Source organism: Pipistrellus hanaki, assembly GCF_964339955.1.
Source record: "Pipistrellus hanaki genome assembly, chromosome: 10".
NCBI classification, from domain to species: domain Eukaryota; kingdom Metazoa; phylum Chordata; class Mammalia; order Chiroptera; family Vespertilionidae; genus Pipistrellus; species Pipistrellus hanaki.
In genome coordinates this window covers 46,661,921-46,686,573 of record NC_140512.1, presented here as the reverse complement: position 1 = coordinate 46,686,573, position 24,653 = coordinate 46,661,921, and the positions used below count along the sequence as shown (strand labels likewise).

At 48.6% G+C, this 24,653-nt stretch overlaps 1 protein-coding gene across 1 annotated transcript in view; it reads left to right on the top strand.

Moving 5' to 3' along the window:
• The window catches only part of TMEM178B (transmembrane protein 178B), a 341,304-nt gene that overhangs the window by 104,948 nt on the left and 211,703 nt on the right, over positions 1 to 24,653 (top strand). Inside the window, exon 2 of the mRNA XM_084896790.1 lies at positions 14,779 to 14,892. Coding sequence (XP_084752916.1) covers positions 14,779 to 14,892 — 114 coding nt within the window. The remainder of the gene's footprint in view (positions 1 to 14,778; positions 14,893 to 24,653) is intronic.

The following is a 24,653-nucleotide window of genomic DNA, read 5'->3' as shown; positions in this document are numbered from 1 at the left end:
CAGGCAGTGCTTAGAGTCTTGTACATCTGCTCATGCAAATATACAGCAGTTGTTTTTCTGGGGGTATAATTTTGGGGCCATGTGGTCTACACACTTACAAGGGTGTACCTGCATATACGTGATTCTCTCAGGTGTGTGTAACAATCTGTACTCCCAACAACAGGGTCTGGAAGTTTCTTTCCCCCACCTTTACCTCGATGTTCTTCAACTCTGTTGGGTTTTGGTATTTTGATTGGGTGCTGGAATGTGGAGCAGAGTTTTCAGAAAGGTCACAGATGAGGAATTCCTCCTTATAGTGAGTGATTTGTCAGGTTAGAGCCAGGGCACTTGTTCAGCCACCTGATGTCACCTTCCCAGGTGAAAGATTTGTCCTGAGTCACCGCCTCTCTGGGTGTGGGTGGTCACACTAGACTCCGCCGTGAAGGTGCAGCGCTGTTTTTGCGGATGTGTCTGAGGATCTTAGTGGGGCGACGTGTCCAAGAAGCTCACTGGGGTAACCAGGCCTAGAGGACCTGGAAATGGGGGTGGTGGTCTCAGTGCTTGAGGCAGGGGCAGGGTGATGGGACACAGCCAGGTGGAAGCTATGGAAAATGCCTCAGGGTTGGGGGAGACGCTAGAGCCATGGCTGAGGATGAGCATGAGGTGGGAAGAAGCCAGTGTGCTAGGAAGTAGTCTCCTGGAATCTCCACATCCTTTGCTAAACCATGCCAGATCCGTGCCCACTGTGTGACTCAAAGGACTCACCTGGCGCCTGGTGCACATCATAAACATAGCCCTACGTGGTGCTGTAGTGTGTCTGGAGACATGATAACAATAATGATGATGGTGAGTTTACAGTGTGCCAGGTGCTAAGTGCTTTGCCTATATTAATTTATTGAATTTTCACAGCCCCCCTAAGGGGTAGATATGTGTATCACATCGCTTTACAGTGAAGACATGGAGCCACTGAGGGCTATGTGATTTTGGCCAGGACCATGTTCTCAGTCTCCAAGACAGGATCAGATGGACCCCAGGCAAACTGGTTTCAGGGCCCGGGCCTCCAGCCCTGTATAATGTCTGGACACAGCAGGGAGGAGTGAATAACTCACTCTTCATACTTTCATATCTGGTTTTGAATTTCATTTCTACCCGAGAGTCAGGGTAAGTTAACACTTTAATGGACATTTCTTTTTTCTTTTCCTTTTTCTTTTATTTATTTAAAAAAATATATTTTATTGATTTTTTTACAGAGGAAAAAAGAGAGATAGAGAGCTAGAAACATCGACCAGTTGCCTCCTGTACACCCCCTATCGGGGATGTGCCCACAACCAATGTACATGCCCTTGACCGGAATTGAATCTGGGACCCTTCAGTCCGAAGACTGACGCTCTACCACTGAGCCAAACCGATCTTGGCTGGACATTTCTTTTTTTTAAAAACAATATATTTTATTGATTTTTTTTACAGAGAGGAAGAGAGAGGGATAGAGAGTTAGAAACATCAATGAGAGAGAAACATCGATCAGCTGCCTCCTGCACACTCCCTACTGGGTATGTGCCCGTAACCAAGGTACATGCCCTTGATTGGAATTGAACCTGGGACCTTTCAGTTCGTAGGCCGATGCTCTATCCACTGAGCCAAACCAGTTAGGGCATAATGAACATTTCTAATCGAGCCTCGGCATGTAACTTAAACAAGAAAATAGTCCAGCTTGTGAAGAGAGACATAAAAAAAAACAATGTAATTGGGCTTTCTGCTTTCTTTTTGTGATCTTCGGGTTTCATTCAGTATTTTTAGCCAAAGCACATAATAGGATGAAGAATAAAATAATCAATTTTTTGAATTTGGTTTCTCATATACAACCCAGCTTCTTCTAATCCATTCTCTTGTTCTCCCCTGCCCCACTCCCTCTGAATTTACTGGTAAGGAGTCAAATCAGCATTGTTTAACGCCTTTTTCAGATGGAAACTGGAAAGCTCAGAAATCTGAATTTTTTCCCCTCTGGGATGAAACCAAACATTTCAGCCAGCTATCTGGGAGCATCTGAGCAGCTGTCCGTATTCTCTTATTCTTGTCGGGTTCAGCCTAGAGAGTGGCCTTGGCCTTGGAGAGATGCCCATCTGCAGGTAAAGACCCACCATTGAGAAAACTATCCCCAGGGTTGGTCCAGGATCCCACCTGGTGCCCCACACCCGGTGGCAGTGACAGACACAGGCAGAGCCACGCCTGCCCTGGCACCTGCAGTTCTAGTGCCTCATGGATGGGCATCCTCCTTTTCTCTGAAGGAGCGGGAATGAAGGATTTCCGACTCTGTCTGTCTTCTCGCCACCCCTCCCCTGTAGGATGCCCGCCTCATGCTGGATTCTTAATCTAAAGAACAGGGACGCTTCCCTTTAGCCTGAGAGCTGGGGATCCTTATCAAAAGCGGTATTAAAAAAAGTGCCAGACTGGCCTCCTCCCTCTCTCCTGCCCATCCTTCCTCACTCCTGCGGTCTCCGTCACTGTCTCCCCATCTCAAGACCTGTCTCCACTCCCTGGGTCCCTGGAGAGAAAGCATGAGCTCATTGTTTTCCAATGAAAAACCAGATTTGGTCTCCTTCTCCCCTCGTTTCTCTGTCAGAGCCTGGAGATTGATGAGCCTTCCTCCGGCAGAAACTGTGCCTGGAGGAGCCCAGCCTCCCGCACTGGGTCTGTGTGCCGGGGCGGGAGGCGAGGGCAGCGGCAGTTGGGGGGCTCTGAACTTTCCAGAAGGTCGTTAGGGATGTGATGGGAATAAGGAACAGGTTATTGACTACACCCCAAACGGCAATTGAAAGCCATAGCTCACCATCTCGTTCTCTCCCAAGCAGCCTGATTCAAGCTGGAAAGTACATGAGCAAACTGGGGGGAAAAGGCAGCCAGAACCTTCCAGGGAAGATTGGAGAGTGCGGCGACACCTCCCTCTGCATTTCCTTTCTGTGCGGAAGTCACTCTGTAATGACCTTTTAAAATGCCTCGTTTAAAACAGGCTGGGAGACTCGGAAGGGGAAGACGTTCGCCATCAGGAGTGAGGAAATGAGGATAAAAAGTCTGTAGCTCCCGCCCAAGGCGGGGTGACATTTAGCACAGAAGGTTGTTTGATGCCACAATACTGAGCCAAGGAAAAGAGTCACTTGGTACAGTGATGGAAAGAACCTGGTGTGTGAAATGATGATCAGAGGAACAGAGTCCATGCTGTGTGGGGTTATCAGGGGCCACCCACAACAGGTGCATGGTGCACCTCTCTCATTATGAATGTCTTCATTGGAGTGTTGACCATCGGGTGATGACATAGGACAGGAAAGAGCATGGGCAGTGGCATCTCCAGTGGGACCATCTGCTGGAGAGGGGAGACCAGATGGTCTGAGGGCATCTACAGTTCGGTGAGCCTGGAGGTAGGCGAGCAGGGCCCGTGGACACGGAGGAGTAGCTCGGCAAGAGGATGCTCTGGACCCTGTTCACGGGTCTCATTAAACAGGTGGGGGAGAGCTCAGCCAGGAAGCTGTTGTGCCAAGAGACCGAGCAGGCACACCAGAGTGACCTCGTTCCCTCCTCGGAGGTGCTGCCCGGTGGGTTGGTAGGGTGAATGATGTGGGCAGGGCCTCTCAGGATACCCAGGTGGACGAGACAGGAAGTGGGACGGGGAGGTGGGTCAGCCAGAGGAATCCCTGGCAGGCCGAATGGCCCCACCCGAAGAGTGCACTCTCAGTGGTTTGATGTCTGGTCCCAAAGGAATGTGTGGTGTGTGTGTGGGGGGCAGCGTTCTGCTCCCCGTGCTGCCCTGATGAGGGTTTTAGTCATGGCTTGGAGGATGGGGATGGCCCGCTGGCAGAGTGTGTGGGACTGATTGCCAATTGATGGGAACAACAAGATCACGATTCAAACATTTCTTTAGGGGCTGGACCCTATAGGAGATTCTGCAGGAGGCAACAAACCAAAACACGAAAAACAACCCCTAAACAAGAAAAGGCTGCCGACCACGCATGTGGTGGCCAAATAGCTTCCCTGGAGGAAAATACATGGGCACTGTCCCCTCCATGTGAGCGCCTGGGACACGGCTGCCCATGAGTGCACAGGGAGCCGGCTGAGTCCACAGAACTTTGGCTCCCAACCCCGGGAGCTCAGGGTCCTGCAGGTCTCACATTGGCCTGGCTGTAGGAGGGGGTGATTGTGGTCCATGTGGCACCGGGGAGATTTTTGACACAGAGATGGAGCACTGAGGGGAAGACCAGGCCTGTGCCGAGTTTTTACGACTGTGGTTGCAGACCCTGAAGTGTTCAGGTTCCTGGAAGGAAAGCAGAGACGGGGGTGGGAGGGTGAGAGTGCTGTCTTTCAATATTGATGGGCTGTTATACGGGCACAGGATGGTGTACCAGAGACTGATCAATGATGCAAGCATTGATTGAATATTTACTAGGGAGCAGGTTTTACATGGGTTATCTCATTTATTCCTCATCCATCTTATGAGGGGGTGGTATTATTGCAGATGCGGAAATGAGGCTCAGGGAGGGTAACTTGAGTAACTTGCCTGAGGGGCCCACCGGTAAGTGGCTTGTCCTGGGGAGGGGACAAGGATGTGGTGGAGGGAGGCTCGATGGTCAGATACAGGGGAGCAGATGCTCTGAAGCTGTCCTCCAGGGCGCCTGCGAGCTGCCTTCTCACATGGCTGTCTTCCTCTGATAAGAGCAGCAAAGTCTAGATGCTGGAAATCCCAGCAAATGGAAAAGTTTTGCTTTATTTGTTCCCCATGGAAAATCATGGAGAAGAGCTTGATTCCCCCCTCCCCCCCCAATTTCTCTATGCATGTTAGGTGAGCGTGTTACGTGATGTGTAAGAGCTGTGCGATCTTGGCAGGATGGGAGCCTTGATGCCCTCATCTGTGAAATGGGGTAATAAGAGGACCTCACTTTTAGGTTTAAATGAGATGATGCTGTATCATAAAGTCACGTAGAAAGCATTCATTGGACACACGCTAGTACTTATTTTAATAATAGCAGCACTTTGGCCAAAGGGTAAACGGAGATGGAAAGCACAAGCTCCCCTATCTCAGAGCTTTTACACGGAGACATGTTTAATATACAAACTCTTGTTACAGTAGTAGCCAGCAGAAGGATAGGGTGAGGGTCGAGGATGTGTTGGTGGGGTGCGGGGGGAGCTGGCACTCGGGAGCAGGGTTCTTGAGAATGAGATTCTGTGTGTGTGAATCAGAAGCGCCTAAGTGCTGATCGTAACAAACATTTTAGTAACGTACAATGGAAAGGAATTAAATATTTAGGATTCCGTCTATGCAGTACACGCAGAATCACACTAAGAAGGCTATGCCAATACTGCAAGCACCAAAAACAAAGCAGACAGAACGCAAAGCACTCGAAAGCATTAAAAATAAAAATGGAGGTAACACTTTTGCTCAGCCTGAAGACAAGAGAACAGCCTTTCTGGCCAGGCCTGAAGCAGCTCTAAGCCTTGCAAATCCTTTGGCTCAGAGCAGCTGGGAGGAGTAGAGGCACTAAGGAGGCGTGGGGAGGTGCATCTTAAATGTCAAGTGCCCTTGCCAGCATTGCTGGTTGGTGGGTTGCCCAAGGTTCGCCCTCCTGACTCCTGTCCCCTTCCTGCTCTGCTTGGGGACAAAGGTTTGGGATTAGGAGTGGGAACCCCAATCCCCATTGGCCCTCCTTGAACTTCTGGAACATTCCTGGTTTCCATCCTGTCTCATCAGGAATACTCTTTTGCTTCTAATGTCAAATCTTTAATCCCGTAATCGCCGGCGTTCCTCTGCTGCACGTTTTGGCCGGCTTCGGAATTCAGCTGTGATAACGCCGAGACGTCTGATCTGTGCCTGTCCCAATTCCCTACAAGAAAGCCTCCCTGCTTCCTATTTCTGCTAAGATGTCATTTCAACTTGTTTCTTTGATTTTGAGAAAATGCCCTTTTATAGAGTAGACAAAGCCCCAAATTTAAAGCTTTAATTGGTTTCATCTTTGAAAAAAAACCTGTAGGGTTACATTTTTTTCTATGTTCTTTTCTTTCTACTTAAGCTTCCCATTTATTAAGCAAAGAGCAGAGGCCTCCGGCTAGAAAGGTGACTAAGAACTGTCAGCCCAGTGGGCAAGATAGTCATCAAAGTGAGGCCGTGCAGGAGAACGCTGTGGCCACAGCTGAGGCAGGTCAGTGGGACAGACCTCGGCATTCTGGGCTTTTGCCATTGGCACCGTGGGAAGAGGAGCAGCAGGCATAGTGATGTTGTCTCTTCCCTTTCTTCCTTCATCCGTAGACGTCTAGAGCTCCTTCATGTACGGGGCACTGTGGCTGCAAAGCAGTCCTGTTTCCAGGGGCTCTTCCCCCAGGCAGCCAATCATTGCAGCCACGGCGTCAGAAACCACAGCGCTCACACAGGGACACGGGCTTTCCCCCAGCTCCCGAGAGGCTCTGGGTGGACCTTCACCTGTCCAAACTCTCCCTCTTCATCAGTCAAACAGGTTATGTCTCTCATATTTACCTTGTGAGGGTGGCGGGATAAAATATGAGTGTCTGGCATATGGAAGGCATTGAATAGGTATTTTTTGTTTGTTTGTTTGCTTTTAAAGGAGGAACTCTGACATGAAGGAAACATGCTGACTCTCAGAGGTGGTCCATCCCTGTGTCTCTAAGATGCTCAGATCCCCACAGAAAAGAACAGAAGGGTGCGGGGGAGCTGACAAAGAAAGGGGGAGCTCAGCTCTGGGAACCCATGTCACCCTTCAGAGTGGCCTCAGCTTTAAGCGGGACCAATCCCTTTTACTTACTGCCACCCACCATGTTTTCAAACATGGAAACCACGTTCACTGCTCTCCATTAGGGGGTCCTTCTTAGTTTGCCCTCTCCCCCAAGGAGAGGAGACAGGGGCTTGGGGGCTCCCAGGAAATGGGAGGAGAAACCAGTGACATGTGTGTGTGTGTGTGTGTGTGTGTGTGTGTGAGCTTCAGGCCCCAGAGGCTTTTCTCTCAAGGAGCTGTGCAGAGTGCACCCACAGTTACCTCCCAGAGGACGGGTGCCTCTTGCCCCATCACTGAGGGCTGCCCTCCTGAGTGGTAGCTCTCCTGCGCTCCTTCAGGCCACCCACCAGGAGCCAAATGGACTTGTGAAGTTTGTCACTTGGGGTGTAGTGAACCCTTTTCAAATACTGCGTGGTTCAGGGTTCAGGTTCAGGGTTTAGGCTTTGGAGGAGGCCGCACGCAAATGAAAGAGACTAGAAAATATTAATTTGGAAATATTGGGGGCCAGGCAGGAGCCCAGCTCAAGGGGAAGGACTCCACTTTGCTCCAGCCTTGCTATTCCTTTTATTAAGATTATGGGATCTACCCATAGCTCTAGGCAGGCAATTCCAGTAATAGCCAATGAGCAAGAATTTACATAAAACTAGAAGGTGGAAGTTGCTTCATCTACCATTGTCTCAACTAAACAGTGGGTAGTTGGCTCTGACCGTTCAGAGCTTCAAGATTGACCAGCCTTCCGTGTTCCTTGTCCACACCTCTCTACTAGTGAGGACAATGGGCGGCTTCCAACAGTGGGGTGCTGGGTGCTTGACAGGGGAGCTGTTACCTTGCTGGGGAGCACCCACTGCCGCTGTGGCTGGAATCGAGGAGGTTCTGTTCACAGAGACCCTGACTATGGAAACAGGGCCCTGATGGGTGTTCCACCCTGGGTAGCTCTGATGGAGGACCCCAGACATGGCTTCCCAGGAGAGACCAGCAAGTGCTCAGAGCCAACAGCTTCATTTACCTTGTAGATCACTGCTCAGGTAACAGGCCCTGATAGTCATTCTTCATTCATCCAAATATATACTCAGGGCTCGCTGTGAGCCAACAGCTGGCCTGGCCCTGGGGGTAGAAATGTAAACAAGAGACTTGATTTCTGATTTGATGGACTCACAGTCTAGCAGTAGAAACTGCTCTTTGGATAAAAAGGATTTGGGGTCAGAGGCATCTGGGAAAGTTTGTGTACCAGACCTTTCCCTCTGGGGGTGTCACAATATACATTAAAACCCTTAAAGTCCTACAACAAGTAAACCATTTAAATGTTGTCTCTAGCCCAACTTTTCTTAAATACATTTGACCATCACATTATCAGCCGCATTCCACTTTTTTTTTTTTGGTCTTATTGAGATATAATTGGCATAACATTGTATTAGTTTGAAGTATACAATATATTGATTTGCTATCCTATATAATAAAAGCCTAATATGCTAAGTGTCCAGTGGGCCATTCAACCAATCAAAGCGTGATATGCTAATACCGCTCAACTGCTTTCTATGACATCACTGACCACCAGGGGGCAGACAGTTGACTGGTTGACTAGTTGCTATGATGTGCACTGACCACCAGGGTACAGACACTCTGACCAGTAGATTAGCTTGCTGCTGGGGTCCGGCTGATCAGGACTGAGTGAGACAGGTCAGGCAGGCCCTGGAGCCCTCCTGTGGTCCCTACCCAGCTAGCCAATTTTCCACATCCCTCCTCAACCCCAATTGTGTACCCACGGGGCCCCTCAGTCTGGCCTACACCCCTTTCACAATCTGGGCTGAAGGACCCTCCCCACCACAAGTGCATGAACCTCTAGTTTGTATATATTGCAAAATGGTCACAACAGTAAGTCTAGTTAACATGCATCACCTCAGTTACAGTTATCTCTTTAGGATGAGAACTTTTAAGAAATTCTCTCTAGCAGCTTTCAAATATACAATGCAGTATTGTTAACTATAGTCACCATACTGCATATTACATATCCAGAAAGTATTTATCTTATAACTCGGAATTTGTATCTTTGGACCATCTTTGCCCATTTTCCCACCACCCCCATTGCCCTATCTCTGGAAACCCCCAATCTGTTCTTTGTATCTATGCCAGGACTGACTAGCAGACCCTGAGCAATGGATGATAGATTACTCTGAAACACATTTCTGTGAAAGAGATTACTAAGGAGCTGGTTGGCATAGGAGCCAAAACAGCCCCAATTGCCTGCCTCCTTAAGGCTTTCTTGTAAGAACAGCTTGAACTTAAATTAAACTTTAGATACAATCAGCAGGGTAAGTATCCTTGAGAAAGCACATGCTTCTATAAGGTGGGGTCTTAAAGACTAAACATAGAGATTCCAGCAAAAACACCTGGGGCTCAGACTTGTTTGGAAAAGACAAGGCAGGGGCTGCCACCTTCAGCAAGGTGTCCCCAGAGGCCCCCGATCTTTTGGAGAATCCTCCTTACAGACTTTGCAACTAAGTCCCGTAATACCCCCACATATCAATTAGTTTGTTTTTTTAAGATTCTACATTAAGTGAGGTTATATGATATGTCTTTGTCTGACTTATTTCACTTAGCACAATGCCTTCAAGGTCCATCCATAGTGTTGCAAGTGGCAAGATTTTCTTTTTCTTTTTTTTTTTTTTTTTTTACGGTTGAAAATATCCCATTGTGTATATGGATCATATATATATATATATATATATATATATATATATATATATATATATATATATATTCTTTATATATTTATTTATCTGTCAATGGACACTTAGGTTTTTTTTTTTTTCCATGTCTTGGCTGTGAATAATGTGGCAATGAACATGGGGGTGCAGATATCCCTTTGAAATAGTGATTTCATTTCCTTTGGCTAAATACCCAGCAGTGGAATTGCTGGATCTTGTGGTCATTCTAGCTTTAATATTTCAAGGAATCTCTATCTGGCTGCACCTATCACTCCACTTTTAAAGTGAGGGGGTGGGGGAGTTCCATTTCTGATTCTTCCTCAGGCCCACACTGGCCAATACTGGGAACAGTTTCGAAGTTGTGGGTTTGTGTTTGGAGCTTACCCCCCACCTCTTCAGGAGCTGCCATGGGTCCTTCATGCCTTTCTCAGCATCTCTTTTCTCTGCTGTTTAGGGTCCCTCTGGTCTGGAGGGAGGGGACTGTGGAAGCCCATCCACATCTAAGCATTAGTGACTCATGCTACCCCTTCAGGCTTATTTAAAAGAGCTTTAAAAATGGGTGCCTAAGAGAACAATATCTGACCCAAAAGAATGACTCTAATGGAAGAATTGAAAGTACTAGGGCACCTGCTCAGGGAAGATAATTTTCGGTGGAGTGGGGGTGGGGCCCAGTGCTGCCTCTGGAATCACTCTGCCTAAGAAGACTACTGCTATTACTCTTGAGGAATAGACGCCTTCCCTAAGTACTCGGCATACACATGAGAAGGAAACCGCCTGCTGGTATGATCGTAAGGTGTGGTCAGATCCAGACTTGAGTGTGTGTGCATCCTCTCTGCCAGTCCCCTCCCCATCTCTGTGTCGTCCTCTGTCCCGCGTATACCTGTCTCTTGTTCTTCTGGCCTCAGAAGGAGTGAGCCCGTATCTGCCCCTTGGATCCAGTCCCCACCTTGCACCTCCTCTCTGCTCCTGCAGACTGGCCTGCCCTCTGGCTTCCAGTTGGGTTCAGCTATTGGGGAGAACAGGCAGGAGATGAGGGAGGAAGCTGAGAGAGAGGTTGGGTGTGATACCCTGCCCCCTCACCGCAGGTTGGTTGTGACCCTCTCTCTGCCAGAAGCTGCATCACCTCTCCAGACAGCCACCCTCTCCACGCCAGGCGACAGCTCCCTTTCTGGGCCTCCGGGCTATGCCAACTCCCGATGCCAGCGCCAGGTCCCTGTATCACCACCCTCTGCGGGACTCTTTACACCCTCTGCTCCGCTTTGTAAATTGTCCCTTTTTGAAACTCTCCTCCGTTCCCCATGGGGGCATCCTATCTGCCTAGGACCCTGACAGGCAGGAGGGTCACCAGCTCAGAAGGTTGAAGGTGTAAAGCATGCCTTACCCCCCAGTGCCTCCCATCTCCTGGCTGAGGCTTCCTGAGAGGAGGCTCCATCTCTGGCTGGAATGCGGGATTCTGGAAGACTGGCTTGATCTTCCCAGGTGAGGCCCTGGGCTTCGCACTGCCTTCCAGGTGGCCCCTCTGCACCGTGCGCAGCAGGAAAACCTGTTTGCGTTGGGAAGCCCACATTCTGGGCACACGAATTTGGTGCCCAGATGGTGCTTGTGTTTACAAAATCCCAGCACACTGACAGGACCCGCAGACACATGGGTAAATATTTTGCCTCTCTTCTTAGGCAATATTTGAGTCTTTCGAACCTAATTGCTGTCGAGGCAGGATGCTCGCGTCCCTGAGGCAAAGACACAGCGAGGCCTCCAACGGGGCCACAGCTGTGGCAGAGGCCCCGCCGGGCTCCCTGGCCGGCCACCTGAGTGTCTGTCGCCAGCTTCTTGCTCCTGTCATGTGCGCTGGGGGTGATTGGGGCTAAGGGAGGTGACCGCAGCCCACCTGGAACCTGTGGTTATTTGTTGAGTTGCTTTGACACTGAGACAACCTGAGTTTAGCCCCAAATCAGGTACGTTTCTGAGACATTAGCAGTAGGCACCAATCTGGCTGTAAACAGTGGGACTTTGCGAGTATTTTGTTTGATCTTGAAGTTGTTGAGTGTAGGGCAGCTGCTAGCTTCTTGGACACCCTTGTGCAGGTTAGACTGAGGCAGTCCCTCTGGCAGGGGCAGTGCTCCCCTACATCAGCAGGGGGCATGCGTGGTGAGCAGGGCAGCGGCTGGATTTCAGCATCCAGGTATCCTCAGAGGCGTTCTGGTCAGGGCATAATGTGCTCAGCGGTACCTGTCCAAGATAGCACTCGGCCAAGGTGGTCGCTGATGGTATTCTTGTTAAAATCCTCTATCCACTTTTTATCTCTCCTCTCTTTTCTTCCTTTCTTTTTTTTTCTTTCTATTTCTTTTCTTTTAAAACACTGTCCTATTTGCCCTTTGGATTATATTTCCAGGTGCAGTGAGAGGCCCCTGTGTATAGTTGCTGTTAATTCCACGTCACTGTGACTGATCAGCCTCTCCGAACCCTGTCTGCACCGGGAAGGAGTGTTGCCGTTGACACAGAGTTCTGCAGCAATCACTTCCTTTCATTCATTACACTCGAATTTGCCTCAATTATTTCAATCCCCTGTATGTAATAGAAGCTGTTGGATCCCTTGCCCACCGTGGTCTTCTAAAGGGCACCTCCTATTAGTCATTCCTTTCTTCAAAGCACATGTTATTGGTGCTCACCCCGTGCTGGGAACGAGGGAAGTAAAGATGAATGGATAAGACAAGTCCCTGCCCTTGAGAAACTCATAATCTAGTGGGGGAGTGAGGCATGTAAACAGATAAATCACAGCCCATGGGTGTGTGTGCTGGGCAGGACAGGAGCCCGAGGAGGAGGAGGAGGTGGGCCAGTGATGCCTACCGTTGGGCGCTGTGGGCACAAGGAAGGCTTTGCTGAGAAGCTGCCATGCAGGCCTCCTCTGAGGACAAGTAGTCGTGATGGTGTGAACAAAGGCAGGGAGGAGAGTAGGTGCAGTGCTCTGAACAGGTAGGGCTCAGGCAGGGCAAGGTGGGAAGGGCCACCTGGTTGGAGCCCAGGGTGTGTGATGACTGGGCCGAAGGGGACCTGAAGTGGGGGCTGGAGCTTTCTGAGGAGTGTGGGTATCGCGGGGGTAACAAGACCACATTTTCCTTTCTGGAAGACACTCCAAGCAGCAAGTGAGGAGTGGCCAGGTGGGGGAGACTCAATCAGAGAGTTCTGGGTTCTCATCCTTGAGCTGCTACTTCCTTGAGCAAGTCACTCAATATTCTTGAGCCTCCATGTCCTCACTTGTAAAATAGGGGAATATTCGTGATAATGCCTCCTTCATTGGGTCATATGAGGATTAGATAGGACAGTGTTCAAGACAGCGTTCCTGCTGGTGGGAGAAGTACAGGACATGAATGGGTTTCAGTATGTGGGTGTTGGCTCCTTCAGCCTCCAGGGAGACTGGGCAGGGCCTGGCAGCGCTTCTGCTTATCCCAGATCCTCACACACTTCTTCTCTGTGGGCGCTATGACATAAGTGAAGGTGGGAACTGCAGGTAAATAAGGCACTTGGCATGGCTCTTCTACCTAGTAAGTCTCAGTAAACGGGGCTGTTCGTTGACACCAGTCCTTGTTCATGTGATTACTACAGAGAGGAGTGGGGACAGAGAAGAGATGTTGGACTCAGGGACATTTCTGAGGTAGAGCTGGCAGGATTTGGTGGCCAGTTGGATGATGGGGAGGAGGAGCACGATTGGAGCGGAGGAGGCCTTGGGATACTGTGGTATTTAGGATGTCATAGACCAGATGGGAGGTCGTGCTAGTAATGGAAACTGGAGTGTGTGGGTTTGAGGTATGAATGTGAATTGAGGAAATAGAGACCCATCTGGTAGCCTGCTTTGTTCCAGAAGTAGCAAGTTAGGGGAAGAAGGAAGACAAGGTGGCGATGTGGTCAGGGGGAATGCTGGGGTTATGTGAGAGACTTCAGGACTCTGTAGGCTAAGGGAACCGAGGCAGAGGATTTGACAACTCAAAGACAAAAGTGAAAGCGTGCGTAGCACTTTGCCCAACTTTACTTCTTTGGGTAGCATCTGTCCCATTGGAGAGTGACTGCCAATAACTGGCAGTTGGGCAGCTGTCCAGGCGTGATTTACAGGAAGGCATTGGTTTCACAAGAGGTGCTGTCTAAATTATTGCACTTCTCCAATTGCCAGGTTTCCCTGCTGACAGTGAACCAGGGGTCAAACAATTCAATCAGGTGCCACCACTTAGAAATTGAAAATCAGTGGGGTGCAAAATGGATTACCATCAAAATCTATTCAGGTGCAAACCCAAATTTTAAAACCCCTAACCTCTAAAAATCATTCCTTTCCTGATTCTTCATGATGCCCTGACATTGAGTTTTAATATCCCTCAAATAAGCAAACGTCCATGGAAATGCCTGCAGGGACTAAGAGTGTCAGGGAAGAACTCCTAATCATGCCTTGCTGTTGGAATTTGCAAACATGGTAGATTTATGAATTAATACATTGGCAATTCTATTACCTTCTCCAAGGCAGGGCTTCTCAAACTCAAGTGTGTAACAGAATCACCTGGAGGGCTTATTAAGATTGAGATTGCCGTCATGACCTCAGTGTTTCTGATTCAGTAGGTCTGGGGTCAGGCCTGGAGAATTGCATTTCTAGCAAATAATCAGAGGATGCTGATGCTGAAGTCCTGGGACCATACTTTGAGAGCCTCCGATGTGAGGTCTCGGAAATTTTTGATAATTTGACTAATGAAGCATGCATTGGTCAATAAAAACAAATCAGTAAAAGTCCTATTGGACCAGTTGTTGACTTGTTGAGTGTGTTCTGGGGCTTTAGTTTTGTCCAAGAAACCTGAGAAGAGAGGTGTTCAAAGGGAATAGGGCTCAATCTGAGTGCTCTGTGTTCACAGATGAGGTTGGGGGATGGGATAGAGAAAAGGGAAGTGGCCCCTCTAACAAGTGACATCATGAAGGTTGAAGCCTGCTCTCTGTTGGTCCAGAGGTGCAAACCAATGATGTCTTTTGATGCCTTGACTTGGGAGTTATTTTCTTAAGATTAAACAAACCTGGCTACCACCTTCTTAGCAAGGCATCAGCCTAAACTGTGGCCCTCTCCACCTCTGAATGATGCCAGAGATAATGTTTTTCTATCTAAAATGATTGGTGTCTGATTTTAGTTCTTCTCTCTTATTCTTTTGGAGTCAAAGTTACTGCCTTGCATAAAGGCTAGGTGTCACCAGGGTCAATATAAAACCAGTCCCTTTCCCCACAGAAAAATGGATCCCGAAAACTGCCCCCAAAATGATTGCTACCTCATTAACATTTGGTTTCCTGTCTGTCTTTGCCAGGAGAAATTGAACGATGCACATACATCAAATACCACTACTCCTCAGCCACCATCCCAAGGAACCTCACTTTCAACATCACGAAGACCATCCGCCAGGATGAGTGGCACGCCCTGCGTAAGTACACCCATTTCCTTCTTTGACTGTGACCTTTGGCTCGGGGGCTTGAATGCCCACCAACAGCTTGGTCTGGACAGATGGATGTGCCCCCTTTCAAGGCCTGTGGACAGTTTCAGCACATGGAAGCAGGTCTTCAAAGTGTCCATATCTGTGGGTCAGAATTGTCTTGGTTGGTTTTGATTGTATTGTAGATCTGAGAAGTCTGCTTCTAAAATTAAGACAAAAACAAAAACAAACAAACAAGAAAGACCAACTAGTAGTTAGACACTGATCAGTGATCTTTCCTCACTGGTAAGCATTTAAGATTTCACTACCTGACCGAACCAACTCCTGGGATTTCATTCGAGCCTGTCTCCCAGTTGCTTAGAGTATTATTGTGGCAACCTGTTAATCCCTCGTGTCATCCTTTGCACAGGGTGAGATCGCTGTTGATTTTAGGCTGGGTCACATTGGGAGTTTGCTTTTGGGGTCACCAAAGATCTGGTCCTCTACTTACAAGTTTCTGTTTTCCTCGGAGTGATACGTTTTGGGACCCTGGTTCTCATGCAATTACTTAGCAAAGATCACAATGTCTGCTTCTATTGTTGGGGAATTTCTTGAGCAGAGATCCTCAGAGACTTAAATAATGATGGAAGTGTGACTTAATAAGCAAACAGAGCTAGTTGGCTATTTGCACTCTCCTGTTCCACGGGGGATACCTGCTGTGTGTCATGAAAGCTCGCCCGCATTGCTGGCATGGCTCTTCAGGTGTAAGAACACATCCTGACTCCTTAGTAAGCCTCATGCTGCCCTTGTTTCTTGTCATTTCTTTCCTATTCCAGCTTTTGTCACATGTCTCAAGGTTAAGATTCAATTTACACTGCTATGTGAATGAGGGCCTTTTATTGTTTCTTTATAAAAATGATGGTAAACTTAGATGAAGGCCAAAAACATCTTTCTTCTCCTTATTGCTGTCTGGTTATCTTTTTGCATGCGTGGGCCTCCCAAGGTATGTTTTACTTTTTGGTTTGGCTTAAATCAAACAACTATAGCTTGGAGTGGGAGGAGAGAGAGACAAGTAGCAGTAAACAAAACAGATCAGTCATTCATTGGTTTCAGAAAGAAGCTGTGGCCAGGATGGTGGTTCCTACCTGCCACTGGCCTGAAATGATAGGGCAGGTGTCAGTGGATGGAAAGGCATTACCCAAACGGTTGTCCCTACAAACTTTGTCATCATGAGAGGCATGGACATGGGCCAGAGAGGTCATGTCCGAAGACTCTTCCTATGTGCTAGCCATTCAGTGAAGCACACCATATGCTATTTAATCCTAATGTGAGTGTTGCCTCAGAGGGTCTAATAATTGGGCTTATTCATTTCCTTTTTGGAGGTAGACATGTAAGGAGCCAACTTCACAAATACCTGACCATGACTGCTTATTTCTCACATTGCTTTGGTGTAGTGCAGTGGTCAGCAAACTCATTAGTCAACAGAGCGGCTAACCACGGCTCTCCAGCCAACACACTGAAAATATGTTGCATGGCACCAGCGAAGGAGGGAGGAGGCTGGTGCAAAGGTTCGTGGAATGTTCTTGAGCCTGATGTCTCCAGGGTCCTCATTCCTGAACTGTAGTGCCGGTGGGTTGGCAAAAACCACTGTGTAGCCTATGCTATGAATTGAGGTGCTCACAGATCTATTTTTAACTGATCAAAACCATTTCTGCCACTGATACTTGCAAAGGTTTGGGGCACCGAGTGTTGGTGAAGTGGAGGCTGCCGGTTGGTGTGAGACTCGTCTGCCTCTTTCACTGAGTGGCCTAATGGGCTGTTTGTTGAGCAGGCAGAGAACATTTGCCATTCCTGACATCGATGACAGCTATTTTTAGCCAGAGGGCAGGTGAGCATCTGTCTCATCTGAAGTTGTTGCTTCATGTCATTGGCAAAGCTGGCATCCTGGGGACACCCGGCAAATGTCCATTCTAGTAAACATTTATCGAAGGTCAGATAGTGATGGCACATAAACCCCCTTGGAAATAAAGTAGAAACTATCAAAGATTAGCAGACTTCTAAGATCAAGCTCTGGAAATTAAAAAAAACACACAAAAACTCTAATTTATTTACTTGAAAGTCCTTTGCTCTTTAATTTTATTAGTGGGATCAAATACATTCATTTGACACTAAATTGGTTATTATTTTTTAAGTTGACCATAGCATCTTACATTCTATAGTTTTTCTCAGTAGATAATTTTTTGCCAAAGTGAAGAATTTTGATTTTGATTTACGAAACAACTGGCAAATATTTTGGACTTTGGTTAAATTTAGGTTCTACATTTTTCATCAAGAATTTGCATGTGATCATCAACTATTGATGGAGAAAACAATTTGCAATAGGAAAATGCACAATTTGGTTTAAAATTTATGCCAGAGGCTTTGGAACAGTCAGCCCCACCCATGTGAGGCATAACTATTTGGCCGTGAGCTCATTCACCTTATGGTCAGGTGATCAGCATGTGAAAGACTTCAAATCTAAGTGCAAAGAGATAATAACCACCTTGGGACATAAAGGCCAGGACACCACGTGTGCCTTTGAGAGTGTGTGCGTGTGCATGTGCATGTGCGTGTGGTAGTCTCCGTGTATGAGGTCTGAATGCTGAGTTGTCTGAGTGACGTGGTGACAAGCCTCTGGCTTTGGATTGGATGGTGATTGCTGGTGACATATTATGTGTGCCGATACTGGTTTGTCCTTCCACCCTGGCCCGAGCTCCCTGAGAAAAGACATAATATCTTCTGGCCTCAGTCCACCCTGGCCTGGCCGCTGCCCAGGGCAGCCCACCTGCCTTCCTGCTGCCTCTCATTTGGTCCCGGTGACCTAAGCATTTGTCCAGCCTCTGTGCACTCCTGACCCAGATCCTCCCTCCACCTCCGAGCTGGAGCAGGGCAGGCGAGGGGTCACCAGGCCAGTGAGGACAGGATGGTGGCTGCTGGGGATGAGCTTGTCTAATGCCAATCTCTGGGTGGGTTTTCTAGTTTAGTGTTTTGAGTATGACAGAATCCAATTAGCAGTGGTCAAGGGGAAACAGGCTGGCATCTTATGGTGCTGTCTCCTCCTGTAAACTTTTCATTGTGAGCTTGCAGGGCTTGTTTGGAGAATTCTGTGTCCTGTGCCACCCCCAAGAGGTCATCCAAGTGGCTCAAGCTTTGCTCTCCCTGCCATGGGTGTCCCTTTGACATATCCTTTCAGCACAGCCAAGGGACAGGGCAATGCCCAGTGGCAGGACAAGGGGAGATGGTGGGAGTGACCAGGACTGAGCAACCAGTGACCAGGACTGAGCAGCCAGGAGTGGGAGGCAGCAGGGCCTGGGAAGCTGCCACTGAGAGGTGAGTGCATCTGAAGGAGGGGCTGGCGTGGGTGGAGCTGGGCCTGGGGAAACACCAGGAGACAGGAAGGCTGGCCTGGGTGCCCAGTGGAAGGTGTGAGAAGGGTGGCCTTTTCTCACCCCAGATCTCCCAATCTACTTGGCAGGGACTCTGGGCAGCTGCCACGGAGGTTCCTTGGGTCAGAGCCCTGAGACTGTGCTGTGAGCTCAGGTTTTCTCATTCTGCTTGGCGTCTTCAAGATGGAGGTTTCAGCTCACAGTTGATTGCCCCTGGCAGAGGGAATCAGGAGCTGGGACTCCACTTCCCTGCAATCAGATCTTCTTATCTTTCAATAGGCTGAGAGTCAGGAAAGCTAGAGGGTTTTTTGTTTTTTTTTTTTTTAAGCCTTCTTCTATCAAGGCTGAGATTTCAGCTAATTATATCGGATGGTCACAGGGCTCATTTCCAGCTGGCCCCTGGAGGGAGAAAGAGAAATGACCTCCCCCCCCCCCTCCCTATTTCCCACCCCTTCTTTCTTGAGGGCATTCACACCACCCTAGTAGACACAGACACACACTCATATAGTGGCGCTGGAAAGCTGAGTCAGGAGAAATAAGACTAGAGGTTGAAGAGGGAGGGAGAAGACAAGGTAAGGGGCGGTGGGGAGGGAGAGGGAAGGAGATAGACAGACAGATGGAGGTGGAGACTGAGACTTTGAGGAGGAACAAGGACATTTCATGGACATGTGGCTGAGAGGGAGAAGAAATCAAAATCCAGACTGTCTTGCCTGATGCAGACATGTGACTCTCTGTCCCCGAATCTGTGACCACTCACAGTAGGGGCCTGTTGGTTAGCTCAGTCTTGGGGACCAGCTACATGGTGAGAAGCTCAGCCTGTCCAGCTCTCTGGTATGTATTTTGGTGATCAAGTCCTACCTAGTCTTTCCTCATCTGCTTTTTTCACGGCCTCTTCCACAACCCCCCCTCTTTCCAGAATTAGCGCATCCTGCACCGAACCCTAGTCTCCTGTAATCATCTGTGACCCCATCCAGCCACCCCAGGTACTGCCCACCTCAAGGCCCTGTGCTGCTTCTTGCCTCTCCCCTCTGGCACTGGCCTTCTCACCTTAGACTTAAGTGTGCTCTTTGCCCAATGGCACTAGCCCTCTCCTTTCTCAATGGGCTAGTCTGCATCTCCTGGACCAGCCTGCTCATCGACCCTCTGGAACTTCCTCCCATCAAGACCCCTGGCCTCCCAGCCCACAAGTTGCCTGGACCCCTGGTCTCTCATTCTTCAGCCATCCCTGATTCTGACAAGATGAATGTGGTAGAGTAGAGGGGTTGGGATGGAAAGAACATACATAATTATAACAATGAAAACCACCTCTTCGCTCCTATCAGCTATAGTGCTCCTTGGGAGCTGGGAGTGGCTTGGGATTTCCTCCTAGGAGCCCAGTCCCCATTGTTCTGGCTCCTTCGTAGGCCAGATAACCCAGCCAGGGCTGCCCCTTGGGCCTCGGAAAAATCTGAGACCAGGACTCAGAATCCAGGCCTGCATTCTAGCGGACTCCCTCCAGCTATTTTTTTTTTTTTCTTCTGTTTTTGGCTGATGTTATGTAAAACAGCTTAATGAGGTAAACATCCCAGACGTTGGAAGCTCAGGTCCCCTGCAGCGTCAGCCATTTTCTTTAGCCTACAGCCTCGTCTGAGCGCAGCCAGCAAGGCCCTCACTGTGTGCAGTCTGTTGTGAGCCGCCTCTTGCTTGCAAGACGCGCAGCCATGGGGGTCATCCAGCATGAAGCCATCCCCAGAACTTAGAAACTCAACCAACAGAGCATCACCATATGCCACTTGGTATTCTAAAGTCTCTGCCTTTTGCAAATTATCCCACATCTTTCTGTCCCAACCCACCCTTGCAGAGGATGTCATAAACCTTTCAGGAGGCCCACAGTCTGAGCCCACAGGCTGCCCCATGCCCATTCTCCCAGAGCCCCAGAGGGGTTTCTGCAGCAAGCCAGGCAGAGTAGACCATCATCGCCTAAGGTAGTATTGCACCTAGACCTGCTTTTGCAGTGGGAACTCATGCCCGGACACTCCTTGCTTGTGTCAAAACTTATCTGTGCTCTGTCCCATCTGTTCAGGGGTCTGCTAGACAACAGCTTTACTAATATGATGAGCTTGTTTGAGCTAAGATGTTAATGTCTTCTTGGACTACCTTCCCTGATAGCATTTTGTCGTTCAGGAGACCTAACTCAAAGGAATGACAGTGAGGTGATTAAAGGTTGTGTGGAGATACGTTAGCACATGCCACTGTCCATCCCACCTGCTTAGATGGCTGGCCTGGCCAGGGGTCAGTGACAGAAAAGAAGGGTTCTTAGGAGTAGGGAAGGGAGGAGGCCTGGCGTAGGGGTGGGGCGAGATAGGGTACAACCTTTTCTGTGAAAGACATCCGTGTACTGAAACAAATCTGAGAGCCACTGTGCGATGTAATTGCAGTCTTCAAGCCACAATTCATCGGAATGTGCAGGTCCAATTTCCGTGCTGGGAATTGGTTGGAAGTGTGGCCTAGAGGCATTCTCTCAGCTTCTGCAGGCTGGAAGTTGTTCTTTTCCCACCAAGCATACTGATGAGGATGCCACAAAGGAGAACTGGGCACAACCCCCTGGCATCCTTCATCCATTTGCTCATTTACTCATTCAGGATTCATGGGGTGCCTATTCTGGGAGGATCCCCGTGGTAGGTGCTGCAGGGGATATTAAAAGGTACTCTGCTTTCCAAATTGGATGATGTATTTCCAGGTGCCAACCAGGCAAAGGATCAAGCTGCTTGTTGCTTAATGTTTATTGACTACCCAGAGAGCGCAGGCTCATGCTGTTGACACGCACACATCACAGGTCCCGACCTGCACACAGAAATCAGCAAGGATTCATTGCAGGGGGAATGAACAGCAAAATAAAAGACAAAACTACCATATCACAGAGGCATGGCCTACTTTTCATAGTGAGGGAGAAGCAGGGATGGTCTACGATCTGCCTCTTCTTGTTCCTCTAGAGCAGTGTTTCCCAACCTTCTCTCATGATGAGAATCACCTGGTGGAGTTGTTAAAACACAGATTCCTGAATCCCAACTAAGAAGTGCTAAACTAGAATTTTTGGGAACATATAGGTAAAATTGTATACTTAACTAGTGCTCTAAGACAGATTTTATATACAGAGCACTAAGTTAGGTATGCAATTTTACCTATATGTTCCCAAAAATTCTAGTTTAGCACTTCTTAGTTGGGATTCAGGAATCTGTGTTTTAACAACTCCACCAGGTGATTCTCATCATGAGAGAAGGTTGGGAAACACTGCTCTAGAGGTGGGGTGGGATCTGTCCCAGCTCCAGATGCTGATTGTGGCAGGTGATTTGTCTTTCCAATAGGTAAGCCAGAGCTCATTGTCCCGCAAGCCACGCAGTGAGGGTTGGAACCAGGCCAGAAGCTGCGTGAGAGTTCCATTGGGCAGGGAGAGCTCAGCAGCAGGGAGTCTGGGTTGGATGTGAAACACAGATGTCTGGGCAGCAGACACTTGTTGTCAGGCCGTGGCTCAGTAGGTGCTTCTTTGGGGCCTCAGGACTGCAGGGTTCAGGAAGGAAGAGGCTTGGCTAAAGGAATCTGGCATATTAGAAATGAGAATGAGAAATAGAGAACAGTGGCTGTAAGAGAAACTGCACTTTGAGGACTGAGGTACATGGCTTTGGGTATTGTACCCCAAACAAGGTGGGAGACCTTTTGAGTCAGAGCAGCAGTTTCAAATAGTGATCAGGATTGGTCCTGGGCAGTGGGGGTGAGGCCACTTCTGAGGATGGTGGTAGGACAATGAGGGCGGGGTGGGGAGAGACATCTGGGAACCAGAGTGACTTAACAGAAGAAGTCATAGGTTCTCCATTCTGTCGGAAAGGTCCTGTCAGAATCTAGAACGGAGCTACTCACAGTGGCCTATGGACCAGCAGCACCAGCAGTGGCTGGGAACTGGTCAGAAATGCATGTTCTTGGGCACAGCCCAGTCCCAGTAGGTCAGACTCTCTGGAGCTGGGGCCCAGGCATCTGTGTGATCCTTAGCCCATTAAAGGTAAAGGACTCTTGGTCTGGAGGGCACTGGTGGTCAGAGACGGCTCAGAGGAGGGAGCCGGAGTGGGCTTTGCATGGGAGCCAGCAGATCATTGTGTTTAGCACAGCCTCCCACAGGACTTCTAAGTTGTGTCGTTGTGAAACTGGACACAGTGGGTCCGAGGCTGCTTGTCACTATTTGAGCCAAATTAAGTAGAGACAGGGTTGAATAATATATGAGTGTTCATTTTATTATAATAATGCCATGTTGGGAGAGCAGCAGGTCATCCTGTAAATTCTGCTGACAACCTCCCCTCCCCCCCTCCACTTGCCAGTTGCTGTGATTACATACACACAAGGGAGAAGATAGCTACATGCAGCTGTGAGGAAAGGGGAGGGAAGGGTCTGGCCTTCAGGAGCTCGAAGTCTGCTAACAAGGTGGCTAATCTTCCATGATGTTACAAACAGCTCAGCCCCTTCCTGGGACTGGAGAATGGTTAGCGTTCCTGAGAAAAACTCCAGCTCTGAAGTGACACGTTATGGACTTGGGGACTTTCTCATCCGACTCTGCAAGGCCTGTGTGAGCGAGTTTGCCTTGTGCATGGCTGTACGTGTGGGTCAGGGTCTGGGCACAGCAACCAAATCAAAGCGTGTCCTGTCCCTAGTCTGTTCTCAAATGTATTTCTTTTCTGAGTAATGGACACATCGAGGCATCTTATCTTTTTACAGCCTTGCTTCATCCTCCTGTTTCCCAGGGCCTATAAGAAAACTGCTTAACTCTAGTTAGTAAGGTGAATAATTACCAAGTATCCATGGGTTTATTCTTATTATGTGCCCTTCTCCACTATCAATTGGTCTGTTTCTATTTGGTTATAGTGGTCATTTACTTTCCTTCCACATTTCTTTTTGTTAATTATGAAAAAAGCATGGAAGAGCAAAGGTGTATTTCCTTTTGTTTTACATTTTATGTGTTATCTATTACCATCCTCCTAAATCCTCCTAATATCGAGGCTCAAGTCTCCATCTCATGTTTCTAACATCCTCCTTCATTCAGAAATAGCTTCAAGCTCCCTAAGTCATGGGGCATTGGATGGAGTCCCAGCTCTGTCGCTCTCTAGGTGTATGGTCCTGGGCAAACGGAGTGTTTTGAAGTGAGCAGACTCATCGCTAAAATGCACGTAAATAATACGTGTCTTGAGAGTTATTATAAAATTTGAATCAAATAAAATGATTCATGCAAAATCAGTTGGTGACTCTGTAAAGTCTGTACCAAGCAGTGGTAGGTGCTATTGCTGTTGGGACACAGAGCTGTGCCAGACACCGAGATCCCTGTGGGAGCTGGAGGGAAGGCTCTGAAGTGACACGTTATGGACTTGGGGACTTTCTCATCCGACTCTGCAAGGCCTGTGTGAGCGAGTTTGCCTTGTGCATGGCTGTACGTGTGGGTGGGCCTGCTGTGGGTTTGCTGTCTGCACAGGTGTGTGTGTGTGTGTGTGTGTGTGTGTGTGTGTGTGTGTGATGGGAACTTCCATCGGTGTTTATTGTGTGGGAGTAGAAAGTGGCTGAGAGTACTATTTGCTGAACGACAACAGTGTGGCATATTGTGAAAGGAGTCTCGGAACAGAAAATCATCGGTGCTTGGCATCCTTGGTGGGTTAGCAGCGGCACAAGAGGCCCTCTCATTTATCAGTTGTGTCCAATAAGAGTGCAGTGTAGACAATAACATAGGCTCTAAAAGAAAGTTTATACACCCAGTATCTAAACAGTAACATTTTCAGAGCTTTGAACATAAACACACTCTGAGCACGTTTGTATTGAAATTGTTGAGGGGAGTATGGAAACCACTGTGTCCTTCTCCTAACTGCTGCAGCCCAGCCCTGCCTTACAGGAAGGCTGTGCTTTCCAAAATGTACCATGATCAGATCCCCTCTCCTGTTTCTGAAATGAAAACACATGTCCCCAGAGAGGATACTGTGAGAGTATCGAGGACTAGGGAAAGGAGGGTCCAGAAGAACATGGGAGATGCTGATTGGGACAAGGGGGAGGCAGTGGAGGTGATATTCCTGTACTCAGGGAAGGAGTGCTCCTTATTTCCACCTCAGTGCTCATGGGGATGCTGGCTGAGGTCCTGGACTCTGCCATTCTGTGTTTCAGTTACAAAGGACCATGAGTTGCAGGGAGATAGCTTGGCCTTGGAGCTTGGGAGCCATCAGTTAGCTGAGAGGGGGCTGCAGCTCAACCTGGCCTGAATCCCCTAGGAACTGCTTCATAACCATGACCATGGGGAAAAGATGGAACTTAGTCCTGACAAGGGAGGTATTCCAGGGAAGTAGGCTC